Source organism: Homarus americanus, unplaced genomic scaffold (genome assembly GCF_018991925.1).
Source record: "Homarus americanus isolate GMGI-L3 unplaced genomic scaffold, GMGI_Hamer_2.0 scaffold4896, whole genome shotgun sequence".
NCBI classification, from domain to species: domain Eukaryota; kingdom Metazoa; phylum Arthropoda; class Malacostraca; order Decapoda; family Nephropidae; genus Homarus; species Homarus americanus.
Genome location: NW_024749657.1, coordinates 7,979,608 through 8,003,142, shown reverse-complemented (window position 1 = coordinate 8,003,142; position 23,535 = coordinate 7,979,608). Strand labels below are relative to the sequence as shown.

General features: G+C 34.3%; 1 protein-coding gene across 1 annotated transcript in view; it reads left to right on the top strand.

Annotated features, from left to right (window-relative positions):
* Nucleotides 1-23,535, top strand: part of LOC121853601 (muscle calcium channel subunit alpha-1-like) — a gene marked incomplete in the record, with an annotated part of 305,963 nt that overhangs the window by 92,190 nt on the left and 190,238 nt on the right. Inside the window, 6 exon segments of the mRNA XM_042347854.1 lie at nt 3,979-4,083; nt 9,733-9,826; nt 11,889-11,909; nt 18,555-18,700; nt 20,123-20,196; nt 22,186-22,337. Of these exon segments, the coding sequence (XP_042203788.1) occupies nt 3,979-4,083; nt 9,733-9,826; nt 11,889-11,909; nt 18,555-18,700; nt 20,123-20,196; nt 22,186-22,337 (592 nt within the window).

Here is a 23,535-nt window from a genome sequence, read left to right as displayed (position 1 = left end):
ATGTATTCATAATTAGTTATATTGACAGCATGCAGCAGTAAGGCTTAATTTTCCAGTCTTGCAGAGAGGAATAATGTCCCTTGCTGTCACTTGTGTTAAGGTTCAGAGTTGCTACTCCACCACTTATATAAGCACTCTTCCATGAATCTAGTGTAATTTATGCACCATCCCCACCCCTTCCCCTCCCCCTCACACAGGCCATTTTGCGTGGCGCGGGCATGTTAATGTAATTGTTTTAAACGGTGTTCATTTTCCAGAGAGCATTCCCAAAGTACCTTTGGCTCAGCTAGGATCTAAAGCAGAGGCTTTATTGAGAGAGGAATTCTCTCAGCTAATTTTACACCCTTGTTTTATTCATATAAAATACAGATTATTTGTTTTTTATCAACACAATTTGATCCTTGATGTCCAAAAGTACTCTGAACAAAAAGAGAAGAACAAAAGTTATGCCTAAAATGAAGTTCTGTGTAAAACAATACAATCTTTTCCTTGCTACTCTAAATTGTACCTTCTATGCCCAATTTTTTATGTATTATCTGTAGCCACTGTGAGTATGTACCCCCTCCCCCCCACCCCCCCACCCCCCCACACACAGGTTCAAGGATAAATAAAAACGACCCTTCAGATAAAGTGCCAAAAAAGCTCTTGTGTATAATACATTGTATGCATAACCAACTTGCCTTTTATTTTTTTTTAAGTAGACGCTCACATTTTTTTGGCCTCATACTACCCTCTGATTCACCTGATAATGGTACTTTTACAGCCAAATCTCATTAATTCACTTTTAATTTCTCTATTATCCATTATACTGTATATGGATAATTGGAAATGTTGATGTAATACAGGGTAGTGTAGTAAGTCCTTTAAAACCTTAATCATAAATGCACTACAGTATGTGTACTTAGACAAGGATAAGTGTACAACTTTTTTAAACAAAATTTAATGAAATTAATGTTTGTACATGTGATAAGCATTTCAGGGTTGTCATAAAAATATGTCAAGTATGTATAGCTATGTATATACCTTAGACTTAGAAAAGCATATGCTGGGAAGAGGATATTTTCAGAAACAGTGCTTCACTAGCTGTAAACTAATAATTATGAATAAAGTTATAGTGAAGTGCATAATGATTTCCGAGGCAGCATTTAGAGAACTGTGAAACAAATATTCAAAAGATTTGTAGAGTACCGAGAATGTAATTGTGGCTTAGTCATTAGATGATAAGTTTACACTGATTATTTTGTTTCGTAAAATCAGAAAGGTAGAAGGGCCTAAGCCTCAACAATAAGAAACTTACTGGTAATCTGCATGAAAAAGCCCAATGAAAAGCAAACAATATTTTTTATTAAGGACAGCAATCATATATATTAAATTTTAGCAGCAAGCCTTCATCTAGAACACATCTAAGTAATCTCAAGGAATTAGTTACCTCTCAGTAGCACTCTAATCACTTGTCTGAAAAGGTGGGTTCTAATTCTGCAAGGGGTCAAGGGTTGTTGTATATTACCATTTCAGACCTTTTTCTGCTTCATGCAGGGATCGCCAAAATCAAGAGCAAGTACTCATACATTTTCTCTGTTCATTCATTTTCATTCACTCATTTTTATTCCTATATGAGATGTGCTCTACAATAGTACTCCTTTTCCATAAGAAAACTCCAAATTTGGTTCACCCTTGTTGCCTCGCATAAGCTAGCATTACCCAGTAGCAGTGCGCCCTTCCCCAAAATTCATGTGACACCATTCTCTGAACACTGCTGCTTCCTGGATGTCTATCTTCCTGACTACTAGTAAAACTTTTGCCCCATTCTTCTATCTCCATCTTGGTCTTTGTTTCTTTCTCCTACCTTCCACTGGATTATACACTTCCTTTGTCAATCTTTCACTAATATTTTTCTATATGTACTGTATACCCATACCACTGGATTAGTGTCTGCCCATTGATTCTTCCCCTTCCACTCTCATTCTTATTTGTCCTGAATATTCCTCTGTCAAGTCATTTAAGCTTCATATACAGTAATTTTCTTTTTTCACCTAAGGGGTACAGCAGCAGAGTGATACAGTTCACTTTCTGTCTTAGTGTTGTTGATTTGCACCCAGGACACAGCTCCAGTGTACCTATCTATCACGGGGTATCTTGCTCTATAGTTCAGTAAGTGAAGGTGCCTGAGTACAGTGCTGACTACATTTTCTCCATGTGTATATAAAAAAGGCTTCATCTGCCTTGTGTTATATCTGCTTGGCCCATGGGGTCTCATTTTCACTTACATCCAAAGTCCATACTTCACTCTCTTATAGTACAGTATCTTGCCTCACTGAGACTCGGTACACCCCCATTCTTGGCTCCTTGCTTGTAACTGAAGCTTATACTGTATAACCTTCTCTCCTCCTCAGTCAGCACACCTAACCTCTTATTGCACCATACCCTCTTCCTGTTTTTTATTCCCACTGTCTTGTACTCCTACACTTCAACTTACATTTAATGGCGTCTAGTCTTAAACTGGTGCATTTAATTTTCGATCCTTCCTTTTTCTCCCTTCAACTATTTCTTTTATAACCGTCTTCACACTTCTTTCAATCTCTCTTCGACTTATTCTTCCATTTGCTATTCTTCTCACTTTTGCCAAATATTGTTGAGAGACTCCTTATGTACTTCCTCTTGCAGTGTTCATCTTATATCTCAGCCTTTTATTTACCAACACATGACCTAATAAACAATTATCTTTCCTCTAGTTATGCCTCCTCATATACTTATAAATTTCCTTCTTCTGTTTACTATCTATTATCAGTATTTTCACGGCATATTTCTATCAACACCACCACCTGACTTTATGCCCTTGATTAGTGCTTAACAGTGATCTCCCTTACCCTTCAACTATACATTATTTTGCTCAGAACCAAGACATCCAGGTTCCTTTTATTTATCATTGCTTCGTATTCAAATACCCCAAACCTTTTCTTGCTAATGCAAGCAGGATGTGTGTATATATATATATATATATATATATATATATATATATATATATATATATATATATATATATAATTATCTCAGTGAGTACAGACTGTACTCACCCTGAAGATGTGAATTACACGAAGTTTTGGGAACTTAGTATTTTGTTTCTGGTGGTACCTTGGATCCCAGACCCATATGATTTACTTGCATTTGTATATATATATATATATATATATATATATATATATATATATATATATATATATATATATATATATATATATATATATATATATATATATATATATATATATATATATATATTTTTTTTTTGCCATCTTGGGTATGTATATATAGTATAGTACAGTATAGTATATTATATTATAATATAATGAAGGCAATAAAATAATGCATAAGAAAATGAATTTATATATATATATATATATATATATATATATTTTTTTTTTGCCATCTTGGGTATGTATATATAGTATAGTACAGTATAGTATATTATATTATAATATAATGAAGGCAATAAAATAATGCATAAGAAAATGAATTTAATATAGAGATTTGGCTGTAAACAGACCAAACATAAGGTGAAACAATCAATCCAAGAAACCTTTAATCCGGGGCTCCCTAACCTAGGGAAGGGTTGTGCACGGTGTTGGATGAGGTATTCACCATCAGCAAAATCTTACCTCTTATAATTCAGAGTATTGTTGTATTAACATTTAAAAGATACGTTTATGGAATATAATTTCCTTCCCCGCACATCATAATTCTCACTAAGTAAATATCCTTGTGACGGAATGCACCCTTACTCATGTAAAGTAAACTGTGAAATCCCTTTACAGTCCAAGTTACACAAGAACTGGTAGTTTTTGCCTACACTTAGAGCATTTCCCTTGTAATAGTGAACGCAGTAAAAAATCAATAACAACATAGACAATGGGATTCGTCTTATGATCCCACACCCAAGAAAGCGGTGTGATGTTAACCGCGTTCGCCCCCTATCTTCAGACGGGCGCCGTTTAGTACTGCCGGGAACGAGCAACCGTGGAGCCATGTCGGTGGCCTCCCCAACTTCCCTTCTGCTCTTCTTGCCCCTCTTCTCTATGCGTAACTGTATGTATGAGGCCAGAGAACTGAACAGGTGAACGCCCAGGCTCGCGCTCTGGCCACAACTCTCCATCCTCCTAAACCTGAGGCCGATTGTCAGTTGGCGAAGAGCGCGGGCCTGTTTATACTTTCCACCTTTAAGGCTCAGTCGCTAGCACGCTCGCATGGTGTGGCGTCCTCGTGTTCCTCATCAAAGTTTTATTTACTTCTTTGTATTAATATATACTTCATTCTGCACCTTTTCTGCTACCGCGTTTTTTGAGTTTCGTTTGAAACCCACAATATCATTTTCCACAGTTATCTTTGCCTAACCTATTTTCTAAATAATTTTTCCAAGTTTGATACCCTGATTACATGATAATGTCATCGGCGCATACAGTATGCTATCTCTTCTGTCCATTATGAAAAATATGGTCTCCCCACCCCCTTTTGTGGCCTGATTCTTCCATTTCCAAGTTGTTATTATCAGTAGATATTTTCACCCTTTCGTATCAGTGATTTACCCGATGTACAAACAATTTTTATTTGTGATTTTTTTGTCGGGATTGCTTCTGTTTGTGAATTACCGGGTAGGTCATTTTATTTCCTGACTGTCAATCCAACTACAACCTTTTGAGCCTCTCCTTCATCTTAATTCACAAAGGTTATTAATTTCCAATGGATTTTTTTTTTTTAGTTTGGATGATGAAATTTTTTTAGTGCAGTTGTAACTTGAATAAAGAAGATTTCCTTGTTTGATGATTCCCTGTAAAGTTTATCCTGATTTACAGTGCTTCTTATATTTAACTTTTTATTTTATCGGTATTTTTCACACCATTACCTTTACCCTTTGCCATCAGTCACCAGGTACCAGGGTACTCAACCTTAGCTTCACCATCATGTATTTGTTTTCTCAGATATCTCTCTATTCGTATTATTTATTTCATCTTCACCATCATTATAATTTACTGCCACCATTTTCCAAAATTTCTTTATTTTTATTTTCACTTCATTATCATAATTATTACTGTGGATATTTTTTCCCAGTTTCAAATTAGGACAGTACAGCCAGAATGTAACCCAGGTATTTTGGTACTGAAGATTAGTAAAAACACCTAAAGTATATATAATGACAATATCTATTCGGGTTGGGTCATATTTGTCGTAAGTGAAGAAACACTTAAGGCCGAGCAGGTTCTTGCTGTATGAGTGCGACTGGATCTGATTTGCTGGTCCTTGAAACATCTTTTTGTAGTTGGTGTTAATAAAAGCAGATTGGAGTTTGTGTATCCATGCTTGGCAGAAAATTTCCACGGCTTTCTCCCTTTTAAGGTACCTTCATTATGAAGGTACCCCAAGAATAATTTATTCAATATTCAGATCCCAGTCACACAACTTTGGCCCTTTGTACTCTTACAGCACATTAGATGTATTCCTGGGAAATGGAACAAAATAAGAAACAACTCTAGAAGAGGTCATTAAAATGTGGTTCCAATAGAGATGCATTTGTGACAGTCCTGTTTTTTACCCATAAGTGATATATGAGGACTTCATTTAACATCAGTAATATCACTGATTATGATACTGTGTACAGTACATGATACATATGTTAAACAAAATTATATATATATATATATATATATATATATATATATATATATATATATATATATATATATATATATATATATATATATATATATTTATTTATATTTATATTTATATTTATATTTATATATTATATATATATATATACCATACATAGGAATATATATAAATTTATATAGAAAAATAAATTTTATGAAAATCCATTTTTATTTATATAATATGCTCTACATGACTACCATTCTGTTGAAAACACTCTTCAATGCGTGTCCTCCACTGCTGAAGAACACGTTCAAGCACAGCTGGAGTTATGCTTGTAATGGCGTTGGTGATACGTTGTATGGAAACTTATGGGACACCCTGTATATATATATATATATATATATATATATATATATATATATATATATATATATATATATATATATATATATATATATATATATATATATATATATATATATATATATATATAATTATTATTTTTTAAATATGTAATGGACATAGAAATACAATAAGTTACACACTCACCAATTGCTTAAGATTGATCACCGTCTGCTGTCACATTTAACACAACCCTACTCTTATGTGGAGTCCAACAAGTTCTAATGGTTGACAAAGTGAAACCCATACTACAAACAATATCAACCTGATGCTCGCCTTAAGACTTGCATTTTCACATCCATACTGATGCTTTTTTCCGATTGCTTAGCCACATTAATAGCAATATCACATGCAGGCCTTTTGACTTGAGTTAATACCACAGTGAAGTCGACACACATCTGTGGGAAGCATTGAAAACTGATGGAGGCGGGTGCTACTGTCAGTGTAGTAATCGGTGTACGTCACTCTCGTGCTTGAGTGCGTGGCTCGGGGAAAAGACAAGAACATTGTATGTTATATACAGTAGTCTCACTTGGAATATTTGAACCGTATTGTAGATTTTTTTTTGAGTAATTCTCCAAAACGTTGAGCATTGTTATGAAATAATTCTCAAATAGGCAGTGTCTCAAATGTATGCCTGTACAGTCTTAATTGTCTTAATTCAGGAAGATTCAGTTGAATTTTAAGGAATTTTTTGTGGAATTTTGTTTGCTAGTGGCAGCCACAACTCTTACACACATGATGATGAACAACAACCCAAACAAGGAGTGGATGATGCATAAAAATAGAAAAAAAATCTGGAAACTTCACCTTTGGTTGTGAGTGACATAAACTGTGTGGTGCATCGAAACTACAGTACTGTAATATGTTATAAAATAAATTCAGTTCTGCATTGTGACATGAGCAATAACATATTACTATACCTCACTCTCAGGGCTGTCTCACACATGTACAACCACAATGACCATCTGTGTCCCCAAACCCTAAACTTGTTCTACTTTTTACTGTGTTTTATTTCTCTAGTAAAAACAATACTGTACATATAAACACTCGCTTACATGGCACCATACACAAACATACTTACACACTCATTCACTCAGTATATTTCAAGCAGAGTCATTTCAGGGCTACTGATGTTACACTTGCCAAAGGACACATCACATGTCACTTGTCTCACTCAGGGAAGAGCGCAGCCTGACCTGACTCCCCAATTCCATTGTGATTGTGTTGACTGTTGGGGTTAACTCTCTCTGTAGGAAGATGTATCTTAGTTCACCATATGTATTGTAACAGTTACAGTGTTTGTAATAACTGAATATCATTTAAGTAAACATAAATAGAAAGTTGATGGTACAGTATATGAGGGATGTAATACAAATTGCTATATTGGATGTTTCTAATGTGCTGTGGGCTTACCAGGGTGGGTAGGCAGTGCATAATTTGACTGCTGTGAGGGAATTAACAATTATATGATATTTTGTATTGTTTGTGTACTTTGAACTGAAAATTAAGGTGAAGTTTTGATATACCACTGTATTTATATGTACAGAATAGGAGGGTAAATACTTGCTCCAGGTGAATAGTATGAAATTTTCATAAGTACTTGTTAAGAAAATTGACCCACCCATTACTGTATACAGTACAGTACCACCATAGATTCCCATTTTTATTTCAACTGTGGGTTTGATTTTCAATTTTGTGATGAAATTCAAACCATATCATCCCAGATAATCTATCTGCTTCAACTAGATACATACTCAACCTATTGCTCTACTGTTTGTTAAAATGTGCAGTACTGTAAAACACCACCACCACTACAACTCACACCCATCCTATGCTTTTCCTCCTCAAGTGTAGGTTGTACAGGCAAGTCTTTACCTGTATATCATTATTGTTATATGGATCTCTCATTGCTACGCTCTTAAGCTAGAACAAACAAAAAGGTTCGCCATTTTTTTCTTTACTGGTAATACCTTTCATATATACCATAAACTTGTGTTATCACCTTTGTCATTATCAGCTCATCAGCCAATTTCTTTCAACATTTTTAGTTTATCTTTATTTCAATTCAACTTTGCTTACTGCTTCTTCACCTGAGTCATCATTATTATACATCCATTAGGTCATTACAAGTCTCTCTCTTTTACTAATAGCATTTCATTATTCTCTCACTGTAAGTCTCAATACCCAGCATCATTCATCGTCATATCTTCTACTATTACTTTACGACAATGACTCTTGTTTATCATCATCTATTCACCATAATTTCTTTACTTTATTCTCTTTTCCATGGTCACTTACCCTAATTTATTATTATGTGTGTACCATCACCATATTACAACCTCATTCCCTCTTATGATAATTATTTTACTTTCACCTCATCCAAAGACCATCATAAACTAATTAAATTTCACCACCATTTCATCACAATCCCTTCATTTTACCATCACCTCAATACAGTTCCTTCATGTACCATTATCATTTCATAGATACACCACATTTTTAATGCCTAGTAATACTGTACATATATCATTGTAAGTCTTTCTAGTAAACTTCTGCATTATTCTTTGATAACAATGAAAATGCCATAAGCCTCACAGCTCATTATCATCACTTCACTCATTGTATCACAGTTCTTATAGTTGTCATTATCCTTCCACTGTTACCACATCATATCTCACAGTATCAGTAACTAAGGTTTCATTATTTTTTTTTATATTATTCTCTTAATGTGTTCTCATTTTTCTTTATACTTGTATTTATTTGTCAATTTTTTTTTTCTCAACTTACACTGTCAGCTTAGAACTGGCTTTCAGTAACTGTCTTTAGATATTCCACCTTCATTGTGGCTATTGACTATAGTTGCAGACATAACTAGCAACTATAGTTTTATTATAAGTTGGCTCATCTCTACAAAACACAACACCCTTACCAATACAGTAAGAATCACTATTGTATCTTGCACCGTTACTTCTGCTTTTTAATTTCTGTATCAGTGTTATCCACAGTGTCTCATTGTGAGTGTTACTAAGCCTGTTGGCATCACAAGCACTGATCTGTTTCACCATCATCAGCTTTTCTTGTCTTGTATCCCTCCAATATGATTGCATGATGCCTTCATATGACAACTGAAGCTTGTTTAAGCCAAGGTTGCTTCTGCAGCATTGAGCTAATTTGATGCCATGATTATGGAGGTATTTGTGAGCCACTGTTTGGTCTCAAACAAGTCATTGTGTACACCTGTCCTGCAAGCCTTCCAGGAATGATATGCATGTGTCCACCCTTCTATACCTCCTTTTTATTTTATTCTTGCATACTATTTATGATGTCATTTGTGTCCTTGCAGTAGAAGTTCGCTGTTTACCGAGTAAGGTGTTCAAACTACTTTCATGTTGCTGTGAATAATTACATGATGTTAATACAATGGAATATGAGTAGGTACAAAAATATCTCTGTAGATGTAGATATCACGAGTCCTGTTTGAGTTTCCCTTTGATTATGTGTATATATCCCAGATATTTCATAGTTTTATTTAGATTCCCAGTGTATGTACAGATTAGAAAAATGATTATGTATACAGTATCAAGAAATCCTCCCCCATTACAGTACCTTCTTTAATTTCAGGCTTTAGAATAAAAAATTCTTCAGTGTTGATGTGGGGCTGCTCATAACGCATTTTCTTTACAGCCAAAGCTGTAGAAGTTGATCCTGACAAAGGTGATGAAAACGATGAAGCTCAGCAACCATCATGGTGGCAGAAAAAGAAAAAGGGATTTGACCGGTACGTTTGCATGATGAATTGTATATAATCACACTATATTTTGCCGGGGATTGTTTATGTGTTCTTATGTAGTTTAACTTGTTGGTAGGTTAATGTGTAAATAAGCTGAACAATTTAATGCAGGATCAGCAGTAATTCATTAAAGTGGCAATGACTGTATTATAGTCAGCAAGATATTATTTTGACTATTAAGAAGTTAGGTAAAGATTTTATCGTGCTAGCATTACAGCAGATATTAAAGTTAAATGTTAAAAATCCTATAAAGGAAGATCCTCTTCCTCTATAAAAATCCCTGAAGTTCAAATGATCCTGACACCATATATAAAATCATTCTTTTTCATTTAACAATTTTATTATCTGATGAAAGGTATGAGATGCTAAACACCTGCAACTCAACTCATCAGAGAAATGAGCTGTAAACCTATTTAAATATAATACTTTCTTCATAGTAATTTACTCCTCAACCCTTGTCTAAGTGATGCCAGTTCTGTTTTTAATGTTTTGTTTTTTTAGTTACAAGCATTGATTATTGATTTTTCATTAGAGCTAAACACCCAAGTTAAAGAAATAATTTATGTAGGATGAACTTTTAGTTTTAGATTTTGTAGAAGTTCTTTCCTCAAGTGCATTTTACTGTAAGCTGATGACTTGCAACCACTCTTGACTCGCAAGGTGCAAGGACAATGGCATTAGCCAGTTTAGAATATTAATTACCCAGTGTCTTGATTATTCAGTACTTTATCCTTAGTAATCTCAGTTGTACAACACTTAATCATATCTAGGAGTGCAGATTATCTAGAACTTTGCTTACCCTTACAATTATTATTACCTACAGGTGTCATTTCTCTAGACACGAAGGGTTTGGGAAAGAGGAAATATTTTACAAAACTTGAAAATTCTCTTTGATTTAAAAAGACTTTTTCAAAGGGGTTATTATTACAGAAGATCTAAATATAAACCCAGGCAGCTACCTCGGATGTCTCGTGTGTGCTCAGTTAATCACTTGTTGAAAACATCTCCATCTAACTAGTAATGTAGTGTACTACTGTACAACTCCTATGAATATGTAAAGACCAGGAGAGGGGTTACATCTCTCTGAATACATGCTGTCCACCTGGGTCCAGTGCTTGGAAATGAACACCACAATGTATAGCAGTTTTGGTTCAGTTGGTATTTCAGATTGTGAGTTGCCCCGAGCGTTTTACCTCCCCCCAGACCGCCTATTTGTGTAGAGTTTTATCTGTTATATAAATGATTTGGGATATATCCAGCCATACAAACTGTAGTACATTACCTACTGTGCTATATGTTTGGTATCATTTGTTTATGTTTGGTACAAAACAAAGAAATAATGAAAAGAGTCAAAGACTTCATTTGAAAGTTAATTTCATCTTTGACTTCAACTTTTTATGATAAATATTAAAACATTTCCAACATCCTCTCTGAAGTGCTAATGCTTTGAAATCATTTGTATTTTGATAGTCCAGTTATTTAACATTATTTTCGAGAATAACAGGTTTGCTTATCAATTGTGAACTTAGTGTATTTAATTTGAATAAATGGACAGCTACATGAACATTTTATACAAACCAATTGGCAATTTTTATGGAAGTGGGGCATGGCTTACGGGCCAGGTTAGCATGAAAATACTACTATAGTACCTGGAAAACATTTGCTATCTAGGTTTTTTTTTCTATCTGGACATCCCCAGGTTCTTGGGTGCTTGGATACTTTGTTGTTTATTGTAATCAGTAACACAAACTTATGTACTGTACTTGCTATGACTGAACTACTGCTTTTAATTTGTTGCCCAACTGTTATGGAGGTTGCATTTTATGAATAATCAATGGTTTTGGGGGGACAACTACAAAAAGGAATAAGAAATGTTTGTACAGTAATTAAAGATCACAGTCTTCAAATTAAGAGGAAAGAACTTCTAATACAGTATTGTCATTTGTATACCAGTAATTATTATTTTGTTATTTATCAGTTAATGTGTTTTTCTTAATGTTAGGTGTGACTGTGTAGTCATTAACAGAGTATTTTTGTCTCTCCTATATAGCTTCGTGAAAGGGACAATAGGGTGTGTACCGTTTAGAGGGTAAACCATTGTGCCCCTACCATAGCATGACCCTCTACCACACACATGCAAGACATATGTGCATTGTCACATGTGCAGACAAAGGCACACATACACACACACATAGGCACACATACACACACACACACATATAATATATATATATATATATATATATATATATATATATATATATATATATATATATATATATATATATCTCACACACACAGTATTGTTAATTGACACACCATGTTTGCTTGTGTGCTGATGCTCAAACTGTTCAGTATAAACAGACTTATCAATAATTTTACATACTGACACATGAAATATCTTCATTACATACAGAAGATTTCCTCATTACTTATCTTGTCTTATTTCATATAGATGCTGTTTTTGTGGTACCAAAGTTGTTTTTGTATTTTACAAAACTTTCATATACAGTATTGTACACTAAATATTTATATGTATATTAGACATTGCTGTTTGCTCTCCTTCATGTGTACTGCTCATAATGTTTTTATTTTAACAATTTACTCATGTATTTTGATTGGCTGTAATACTCAGAGATTTTCAGTTTAGGAATCTGCATACAAGACATTGTTATTTCATCCAAACAAAGATTTTACCACACACACTTAACCACTTGGAATAATTCTAAGCACTGTCATGATTATTCTTCTTGATGGTGTATTGTAGCCCCTGAAGAAGATATGAATAATCATAACAAAAATTGGCTCAAATTATTTTTTTTCCATTGTGGTTATCTGTACTGTGCAGTATACTGTAATAATGATATATTTTTTCAAGCATATGAGCCTTTTTCTACTGTGATTTCATATGCAATAAAAGCTCTTGTGTATTTAAGTATTTCTTGATAAACTCAAATTTTGTGGGTGATCGTAAAATCCTACCGTGGTAGGCTAAGGGTTATAAGTTTTGACTAGTTCATGGTAGCATGATTGGGATGACCTTTAGTATCATGGAGCCAACTAGCTGTCACAGTTCTTAACCTTAAACCTTTGGTGTGTAAGACAGATGGAGTAATTTTTAAGGAGACAAACACATCTTATGCACTGGCAAGTAGGATACATTTGTACATACAGTATTGTTCATCATATGATTTAAGCACACTTAGTATGCACTTGTGTAAGTGTGCTTTTTACATTAATAACAAAAAGTAATTATGCATAAATTATGGAATTTTACAATAGATAGAACTTTGAACTCTTTTATAAGGAATTTGATGGACTTTTTTTTTAAGTAATAGCACCGTACCATTTATGTGAAAAAAATTTCATGAAAAATAACCCTAAGAATGTATCCCCAACTTATGGTACTTAGTCTATCATAATTTTGGATTCACTCAAATCTTATAGTGGATCTTTGTGAAACTGACAGATTCAGATATGTTTTGGTGCGATAATTACTGCATTATTATGGTACAGTTCCCATAATCAGTTTGATTAAGGGAGCAATATCAGAGATACTGTATAGAGTCCATATAATGCCTAGGCTATTCCCATAGCCTTTATAATAAAGATTATAGTTCAGAAGTGGTGGGTAGGAGGGAGAGGAGAATATGAAGAAAAAGAAGGAAGAATGGCAAGAAAAATGTAGTTGGAACTGAGGTGGGAAGAGCATGTTAATAGGGTGTGTGAAATGACAGATATAAAGGAAATACAGTATATTTCTTGGGGCCTTGTTGTGGGAGGGAAGTGCTGTATTATAGGAAAACATTTCACTTAAAGCGCTAAGAATTGCAGTGAATGAAATTTGTGTCAATGCTTGCTTTTGACTTCAGTCTCCCTGCAAGAAAAAATTAAGAGTATTGATCCTGAAATCACCTTTTCTAGCAGAACCTGAAGCCAGGCACCCACGTAATACTAGGCAACTTGTGGAAGTACTTGAGTCTTCAGACTGGACCTCCCAGCGTCAACCAGGGTGAGTCTGTTAATTCCTTTGGATAATTCCTATTACCCCTCCTTCCCTTCTGTGCCATCAACCTTTAATGAGGGGAACATGACACTGCAGTTATTCTGAGAAAGTGAAGGTCTATGTAGGGCCATGACTACTCAACTGAGTACTCATCCACCATGGCACTAGGCTCTGCCATCTGTAAACCAAAGTGAATTTGACTCATCCTGAAAATAATCTGAGTGAACTGGGTCCAGTTAGTTGCTCCCACTTGAGTTCCTGCTAGCTAATCATGAAACCAAGAGGGGGTGGGAGGGTTTCTTAGCCACTTGGCTTCAGGTTCTATTGGAAAAGGGGATTTTAGGATCAATCTTTAATTCTTAGCTGTCACTGTCCAACAGGCAGCCCTCATAATCCTCAGTCAGATAAAACTATGAGGAAGAAGGTGCTACTCAATAAATAAATAAAATAATAACCCATTGAGAGATGACCATTTATATTCCAGCCCAGAGGCATTTTTGATGCCTAGACAAAGTCTTTTACCCCTTGTGGTAAAAGAGAACAGGAGCTACCAATCATATTACTGTATTTTGTTTATTTTGGTAATGCAATTGGTTGGGGATACCTCAGATTCACTGATTGGAGGAAGTTTTCAATGTTCACCTCAGTCAAAAATGCAATCACTGACATGCCCAATCTATCTTTAGCTACTGATAGCCTTCTGAAGCATTACAGTTGATAAAGCATGAATTCTTCTGTATACACTTTAAAATATCAGAGGAATTAAAACAGAGAATATGACTAGAATGTGCAGGTCTGTGTAAACCCAAATATGTTTATTTCAAACATTTGTTGGTTATGGCTACGTATCTTGTATACCTGGTACATGAGCTGGCTCATCCAGCAATAAGCTACTTGGAGCAAGCTTTGGACTTTACACTTTAATACCACATGAAATGTGGACTGGGGTAAATATTTATAAACACAATGGTGACAAATACTGTTACTGCAGTCAATCCTCTTCTGGTTTGCCAGTACAAACTCAGCTGGGCTAATGGAACATAAAAATTCTTACAAAATGCCAGATTTAAAAGCAGGAGCACCTTAGCGTAATAATAACAATCATACACATTACCTCTGTACTGTAAACTTTGTTAACACATCCCTGGAGTGCCTCGTGCATTAAACACTTAGTTTTCTCTTAGAAGAACAGCTCATTTGGGAGAGTTGATCAGCCGAGACTGTCCTCCCAGACTAGAACTGAAAAAGAGCAGTCAACTAGACCCAGGTTCACACAGACCTGTTTAAGTAAGCCTCACTCAGGTTTATTGATAATGGAGCCTATTGTTTTGGCAAACAAGTACTTAGTTGGATAGTCATGACCCTAAATAGACCTTCAGTTCCTCAGAACAATGGCTGTGTCAAGTCCCCCCTCTTAAGTGACTATTGACACAGAAGGAAGAGGAGCATAATTGGTCTATCCAAAGGGATTAACAGACTCACCCTGGATGATGATGAGAGGTCCTGTCTGAGGACTCAAGGTCCCTTGTGAGTCACCCAGTATTATGAAGGCTGCCTGGCAGAGGGTGTCAATTAGAAAATAAATAAAATCTTTTTACCTTTCCCTTTATAAATTGGGATTATACGTACATGCTCTTATCACTCATAATTTATTTATGCGTTATTCTCGTATATCATAATTACTTTTCCATATCCCATTCATTACATTTGAACAGGTTCTATCTACTCTTGTGCTTTACAATATCTTAACTTGCTTACAGCCTTTTTCACTTTTGTGTCTATATTAGTTTTTTCTTTCGTTCTTCAATCTTTCAGACTGGATAACTCCACCTCTCACTCATTGTTGCATTGAACCAGTTTTTAAAATACTCTCTTCAGCTTTTTTTTTTCAGTTCCCACTTAAACAGCTGTTGTTATCATTTTAGACCCACTTATTACCCTATTTTGTTATATTGTGAAATACGCTATGACAAAATAAGTAGTAAATAATGGAAGTAGATTCTCTATATTTATTTGTGTATTTAAATATGCTGTAGTGCATAGTTATATGCAAAGATAATTTAAACCCTTATTTTACTATTGATTTGAAAAGTTATAACTAAATTGGCAAGACAAACACAATACAGTACTGGATATAATACTGTATTGTACGAGGTTATAAATACATAAGGAAAGTTTCTTGTTCCAGCAGGGTTACCAAGGCTGACTCTGGAACATCATACATTAGTTATACTGTACCCACATGACTGTCTTGAGTACTAACTCTAGTGATTGTGGAAATATAAGTGCACCAAGAATGATATTTTTTCTGTTTATTATTCCTTAAAAGTGAGATTTGGGACTTGTAGTAGTGTCTTGGATGGAATGAGATGCTAATTAAAGTGATGAATATTACACTAAAACTTTTAGTTGCTGGTTTGCACAAAAATTTTCTGAATTATGTAATAATATTGGGAGAATACAAGTACGTGCTATACTGTACTGTACAGTACAGTATTGGATGTCAGTATATAGTATATATTTAGTTAGTAAAATATGGAACCATATGTTTTTTTTCCTAAATGTCAACCTGAATCTCACTATAGTGTGCATATTCACTCCCAGACAGGAGGAGTGAGGCACAGCAAGCTTCAGTCTCCATCAGGTGTTCCTCAAACATACATATTTCATATAAAACTTTAGTGTGTACTGTGCAGGATATTATCTGGTAGTATTTATGCATTATTTTTAACTATTTTGTAATAGTAAAAACATGATGCAAAAATACTTTATTGGAACCAGAGAACTGTGTGTTTGATAATGACTGTTCTGGTTGTACTGTACCTTATGTACTTGAGGAATAACAGCAGTTTGGAGTATTGAAAGTTCCTGTTTGTGTTTTCCATTTTAATTGAAACATCATTAGTATCACAGAGTTGATAAATGACTGTTTTAACTTATATCTAACAAGTAGAATCAACTCCTTACAATGTCCAATATTGACTAAAAATAGTTCCAACAACTATTGAATAATTCCTGGTGATTGTCTGATTGGCCATTGACCAATAGGGTAGTACCATGAATGTTCCTAGTGATGAGAGCTCTTTATTGGAAACACTGACTTATGGCTCATCACACATTTATATACCAGAATGCCGTATTTTGTGTTTTAAGTGTTTTTTTTTGTGCGTGTGTTTTTTAACAGATATGCATGCTCAGGATTACTACCTTATACCTAGTTTGGAAATTTTCTCAGTGTGTTTTGATTTTGAAAATTCATATCTTTATTACATTTATTTTTCAGATGGATGTTTGTGATAATTGTTTTAATATATTGAATTAAAATATACATCTTACTGTATACATATGTAATTTGAATTATATTTCTTATTTATCTACTTGTTGCAACCCAAATTTCAATGGATTTATTCATATTTGTAATTGGATTTACTGATATCCTGGTGTACATTGTATATACTATATATATATATTGTAGGGTGTTGATTTACTGTTCATTGATGTAAAGTTTTCTCTTATTTGTACACTGTATGTTGTATTAGAACACTGGGAAGAATTAAGCGTGGTAGTTATATTTTATAATAAACAACCCTTCATAGACTTGAACCACTGCCTATTTCTTACGTGTACTAAAATTATTCAAGTTCTCGGTCTTTTATACTTAATAAACTCTACTTGAACCCCCTTTTGTGGAAATTTTTGAATGTCAGAAATGGTTTTGAACATTTAAAAAGAGAAAGAATTTTCAAATTATGAGAAACTCTTTCAGGGTATACAGTAGTGTAATTACCAGTTCCAGTAATTTAATGAGTGAAACTACTTTTTTAGAAACTATATTTTAAATTATTTTGATTTTTTTTAATTGCATATCATACAGTGCAGTAAGTCTTAAAACTCAGCAAGTATTCATTGTATTTACTTGGTCACTTTTTAGCTTTGATGAATAAATATCACAATTCACTTTATAAGGAGAGAGAATGCAGAAATTATAATCATATTTTTAAAAGCAGTGCATATTCATGGAAGTTTATTTTAACATGTGAAACCAATTAATTTGCAAAGGATTTCAGAAATGAACTGTTGTAGGATATGTTCAAGTAGCTGGTCAAATAAAGTTAATGATACATAACAACTCCAAGTATCCCTCGTTTAACTATGGGGTTGTGTGCATGAACACCTAACACTGTGCTGTGTGTGTGTCTTGACATCACACTGGGGAGAGGGAGCGCACCTGGGTGGCGAGTCAGCAATGCAGTCATAGGTTACAGCCCACTGGGTCACGGCCTCCACACTTACATTCACTTCACACACTCGTGCTCTTAATTTTTCTTATTTTTAAGCCACATTAGAGTATTGTAATGATTTTTTTCTCAACTTTATAGGTTTTTTACATGTAATAATGGCAATTTGCCATCTCACAGGCCACCTCATCCCCAGTTTTTGCCCCTTCCCAGTGAGTCAAGCTACTGATATACTGAAGTTTGACCTTGTAACATTAAGGGATAAAAGGTATCAAATTTATTTTATCACAAAACAAAATTAATGTTAACTAAATTTATGCTAAATGAGGGATACCTGTACATTAATACAGCTAAATTTCATAATGTAGTTAATTCATAATACTATGACTGGGAACTTGTTTAATTCTGTTGAAATATTCTGTACCTTTATATGCCTTCATACTTGATGATAATGATAGTCTTATTCCGGCAGAATTAATCGAAGAGCGAGACGGGCATGTCGTAAGGCGGTCAAGTCACAAGCTTTTTACTGGCTCATAATTGTCCTTGTCTTCCTTAACACCGCAGTCTTGGCCAGTGAACACTACCGCCAACCTGACTGGCTTAGCCAGTTCCAAGGTACGTAGGTTGAAGATTGTCACGAGATAGGTAGATATAATGAATGGTGGTTAATAGTAAAAAAAAAATAATATGTTCATTGGTAAAACTTAGCTTGGAAGTAGGGAGAGTGTGTCAGTAAAGGCACATTTGTTTGGGACTTGAGGAGAGGATGTAAGTGATAATTTTTAGGATTATAGAGAGAATGATGCAGTAAATGTTGACTGCAATGTTAAATGGGCAAAACTTTGGGGGAGGAAGGAAGTACTGTATATGTTGGTTAGAATTGCCTGTGGTAATGGGGGAAGTGTCATTATGAAAAAGCTACTGTGCCTTTTTAAATTGTGGTCAGATGAAAACTAATTTGTATGAAAACTAACTGAAAAGGCTAGTAAAGATGGGGGGACCCACATACTGCAGAAGATACATTCCTGAGGTACGTGTGCTAAGTGAAAATTTATGCTAATTTCCAAAACTCCGTGTATCCTCAGACACCTATGGTTCATATGTATTCTACCTATTATACACCTAAACATATACTGGATAATATGTACCTATACGTACACTTAATTTTGATACAGTTGCATTGGTATTGCATGTATTTTGTGTTCATTCTTGATACATTAATTAATCTCACTTAAGATTCATGGAGATCAAACTCACATTCAAATGATGTGGCACCAGTGCCTCACTGCAGTCTATATAACACTTTAACTTGTACTTCTAAGGTAATATTTCCTTTGTTTTTTCTGATTTTTATTATTAGTGCATAATAGATGAGCTAAAGTTTCATAAAAACTTAGGTTTAATTCCACTTAAGGTTGACCAAAACCTCAAGAATGATAAGCAGCTATGAGCCTCAGTAAGGAGTAAGGGACTTGTTCTTTTTTTTTTTTGAGATGGCAACCAATCCAACTTAAATCGAGGCTCAAAGAAGGATGTTGGTACAATGTCAGCCATCTCCAGAAGTGGATCAAGTCTTTGTTTCACTGCTTCTAAAAAGATTCTGGTCAAATTTTCACAGTAGGCCAGCAGATGGTTAGTTAAACAGATGATTGATAATGTAAATGGTTACCTAATTTACTTAATGACCACCATAGCAAAAGAGGGTTAGTAGCTTATATATTAGGTTGGCCTTGATGTAGCATTCCTCCTCATGGGTGAGTCTGCTGGCATGTTGGTTCCTTCTTCCCTCCGAGAAACACATTCATATTCCTGTTAAATGTTAGGTTTTTTCTGCCAGGGAGGGCTGTGGCAAGTGGTCTTACAGGTCACTTATATCCTCCTCCTAGGATGTAAACTGGGATGTCATACTGTAATTATATAATTTTATGTTTTTTTCCTCAAGATAAATGTACAGTATATAGGAAGATGCTACACTGTATTAAATATATTTTGGTGACAGTATTATGTATGTAATGACAGGTATTTTTTATCTTTCAGATTATACAAATCTTTTCTTCGTGGTGCTGTTTACTTGTGAAATGTTGTTAAAAATGTACAGTTTAGGCTTCCAAGTAAGTAACAGTCATGCTTTTCTTCTTATTATTTATTGTGTTTCATTAAATTTTTAGCACGTAACATACAATTGTATTATGTATGTTATTTTTTCTTATATGAACTAGTGTTCTTCAGGAGTGTTTTTTTCTCTCAAACTCTACATAGAACTTTTTTAAATGAATATTGCAAAATTAATACAAATTTGACAAACCTTCAGGTAAATTATATTAATTAATCTATTACACCTGTATTACATTAGGTTAATATACCCCAAATTATCTAAGGCATCAGAGTGAATGGTCATTTTATCACGTTGTCAGCTCAAGTAAAGTTTGTGAACTGTTGGCTAAAAAACTGAGTCGGATTATATATACAATAGTTACTGAACATGCTTTTAGTAAGACAGACGAGCATGGAAAATGGCCATAAAATGAGAGCTTATTACACTCTTAACAACCTGTGATGCACACCAATAGGGCCAGGGCTTTTATGAATATTGAGCTTTGAGAGTTTATTTGTAAATGTACCTGTGCATTCTTCTGAGAACTCTATATATACCCAGAGCTTCATTATTTATATTTTTTTATTTTTTATTTTATTTACTGGATTAGCCCACCAGGGCACAGGTCAATGACCCACATCAGGAAAATATTGAACGAGTTTGGCATCATTAAATTTATGATGATGTTAAATCTCAGAAATGTTGAAATTTTGGAGGGGTAGAATGATATATGTACTTTCATATATTACTGTGTGTATGGAAAGCTTTTAAGTGTAATGAAAGTACAGTACTGTACTTCTTATTGAAGATGATGATGAGTTACATGTGTACCTTAATTTATGATAAGTGATTTTCCAATTTTATGGGAATAAATGATTGCACCTTTATTTCTATTTATGAAAGACACTCCCTGGGTTAGGGATAGGTTCCATTCCATTCCTAGAGGCTATCCATGAATCGAATTTTCCGTAAACCAGAAGTGACCTGTCTATAGGCAATAATTGAACACACACATAGTACAGTACACATCATGTACTGTATATACAATTACTATACTGTACCTACATGATACAATATGTTTTTTATTAATTAAGAGTAGCAATAGAAGCATAGGAGGGAATTATAATTACACATGTACAGTTAAGTAACTACAAGACTAGTGTACTTATAGTAATTCATTTAACTTAAACACTGGTGCTGATTTGCTCATCCACACAAAATAAGTTTGCCATCTCACAAATAAGACGTGATTATTGCTTTGCTGTCAGTAAATTTTAAAGGCACCAAACCCTTCACATCTTCCTTTAAACGAGCCCTGTCCTTTACAATCATGTGTACGGTTGAGGTAGTGTGACTTAGTTCACATGAGACTGCGGTGATATTTTTTCCTCCTTCATCTTGCTTATTTACTTTTATTCTCTGCTATAGATCTATTGCTTTATGTTTACAAGTAGGTCCTGCACTCATGCTATCAGGTGGGTGTTTTCCAGTCATTTTGCAACACAATTAAGGGCGATTTATGAACAAAAATCAATATTGTGTAGTGGATGCACGCTATAGGGATCTTATAATGTGTCTTGAGTGCAAAAAGTCGCCTTATGGGACTCCTCTCCCAGCCGCCTCACAACTATTTTGCGAGTCTTCTGCACTACACCTCACTACTAGACGTCCGTAACAACAGATACTCATTCACAACCCGAAAAAGAACTTGGGGGAGAGTATCCATAAAGTCATAAATCTGTAACTTGAGTCATCCATAACCCGGGAGTGTCTACATATTTCAGTTTTGAAAAACAATCAGTGTCCGATTAACATACATGATGCTTCCTGAAAACCTGTTCGTTAGGTAGGTGTATGTTAAGTGGATATTAATTTCCAATAGAACCCATGTTATAAAGTGAAATGCATCCCATAACATTCCCAAATGTATTTTTTATTTGTAATTAACTTGTAACAAATTATAGGTAATTGATGTTATAAAATGTCCTGTTCTTTGACTTTTCAGGGCTACTTTGTATCGTTGTTCAATCGTTTTGATTGCTTTGTGGTTATCAGTAGTATAACCGAGGTGGTGCTCACTTCCACCGAGATCATGCCGCCCCTCGGAGTCTCTGTGCTCCGTTGTGTCAGACTCCTCAGAGTCTTCAAAGTTACTAAGTAAGTGCTTCAAGTTTTCTGAAGAATTTAATCTGCTACTTGTTTGTTTTAGCCTTTACGTCCATTCAACTCAATTTTGCAGTACAGATGGTTAGTATTCTGATCTTACCATGTAAGTGCCATTGTCCCAAAGGTTATAATATAAGTACGTATTTGATTTATAAAAATGTTAACATCTTTTGAAAATTTTTATGGGGAAAATTATCAAATATTTTACATAGAATAAATAAATGTTCAGTAAGTGTATCTTCAGATGATACAATAATTTGAAGATGTATCATCATAATTAATATATGTAATGGTCCCATAGGTTACCTGCATAAACAATTTACATTGTCACTTTGAAATTTATTGTAGCTAAATGGGAGACTATAAATAAATTTTTGAACAAGAGATTTTTAAATTAGGTAGTTTTAAGGCAAGCTTCTACTGTAGTTTGTTAAGAGTGTACAGTATTTAAAGAAACTACAGTTTGAGAGAATCAAGTGTTTAAAATCATTTTTGAGAAAGTGCCATCATATCAATTTACCAATATCAGCATATTTCAGGTAGGTATAGATGGCTGAATCCTATTTAATATTATCTTTGCTGAATACATTTTTTTTTGTTTTTCATAACTCCTGTGGCTGTGACATTTATTTCTGGCATATGTCAAAGCATTGATTAGTGTGACCCTGCCAAACATCACAGGGTCTTCCCTGGGTATTCTGGCTTCATCCTGTACTGACAGTGAAGGACAAACTTATCAGGAACAATGGGAGGATTAAACAAGCCACTGACTTAATTTTGCTGTCAAAGCAGCAAAGTAAACTAAAAAAATTACTTATGTTATCAGTAATTAGAGAAAAATGGAAAACTTCATCTTTGTGTCTTACACCATCAAACCATTCAGTGATTCACCATTGAATATTTCTGTGTTATGTAACCACTTACAGTCAGTATAGTAGTGGATTATGTGTATGATGTGGATATATTATTCTACATCAGTTTAAGACATTTTACATTAGCAGTGTTGTAATTTCTGAATACCTGGGGACCCAATTCACTTTTGCCTTAAACATAATAATAATTCTCTATTTTTATTTTACATTGATCAAGGGGCACAGGAACCTCAAATATTGATTAGAGTATTGCAAGACTGACATAGAAATTATCAGGGAAGAGCCAAGACAAGTAGAACTACTTGCTCATATCCTTC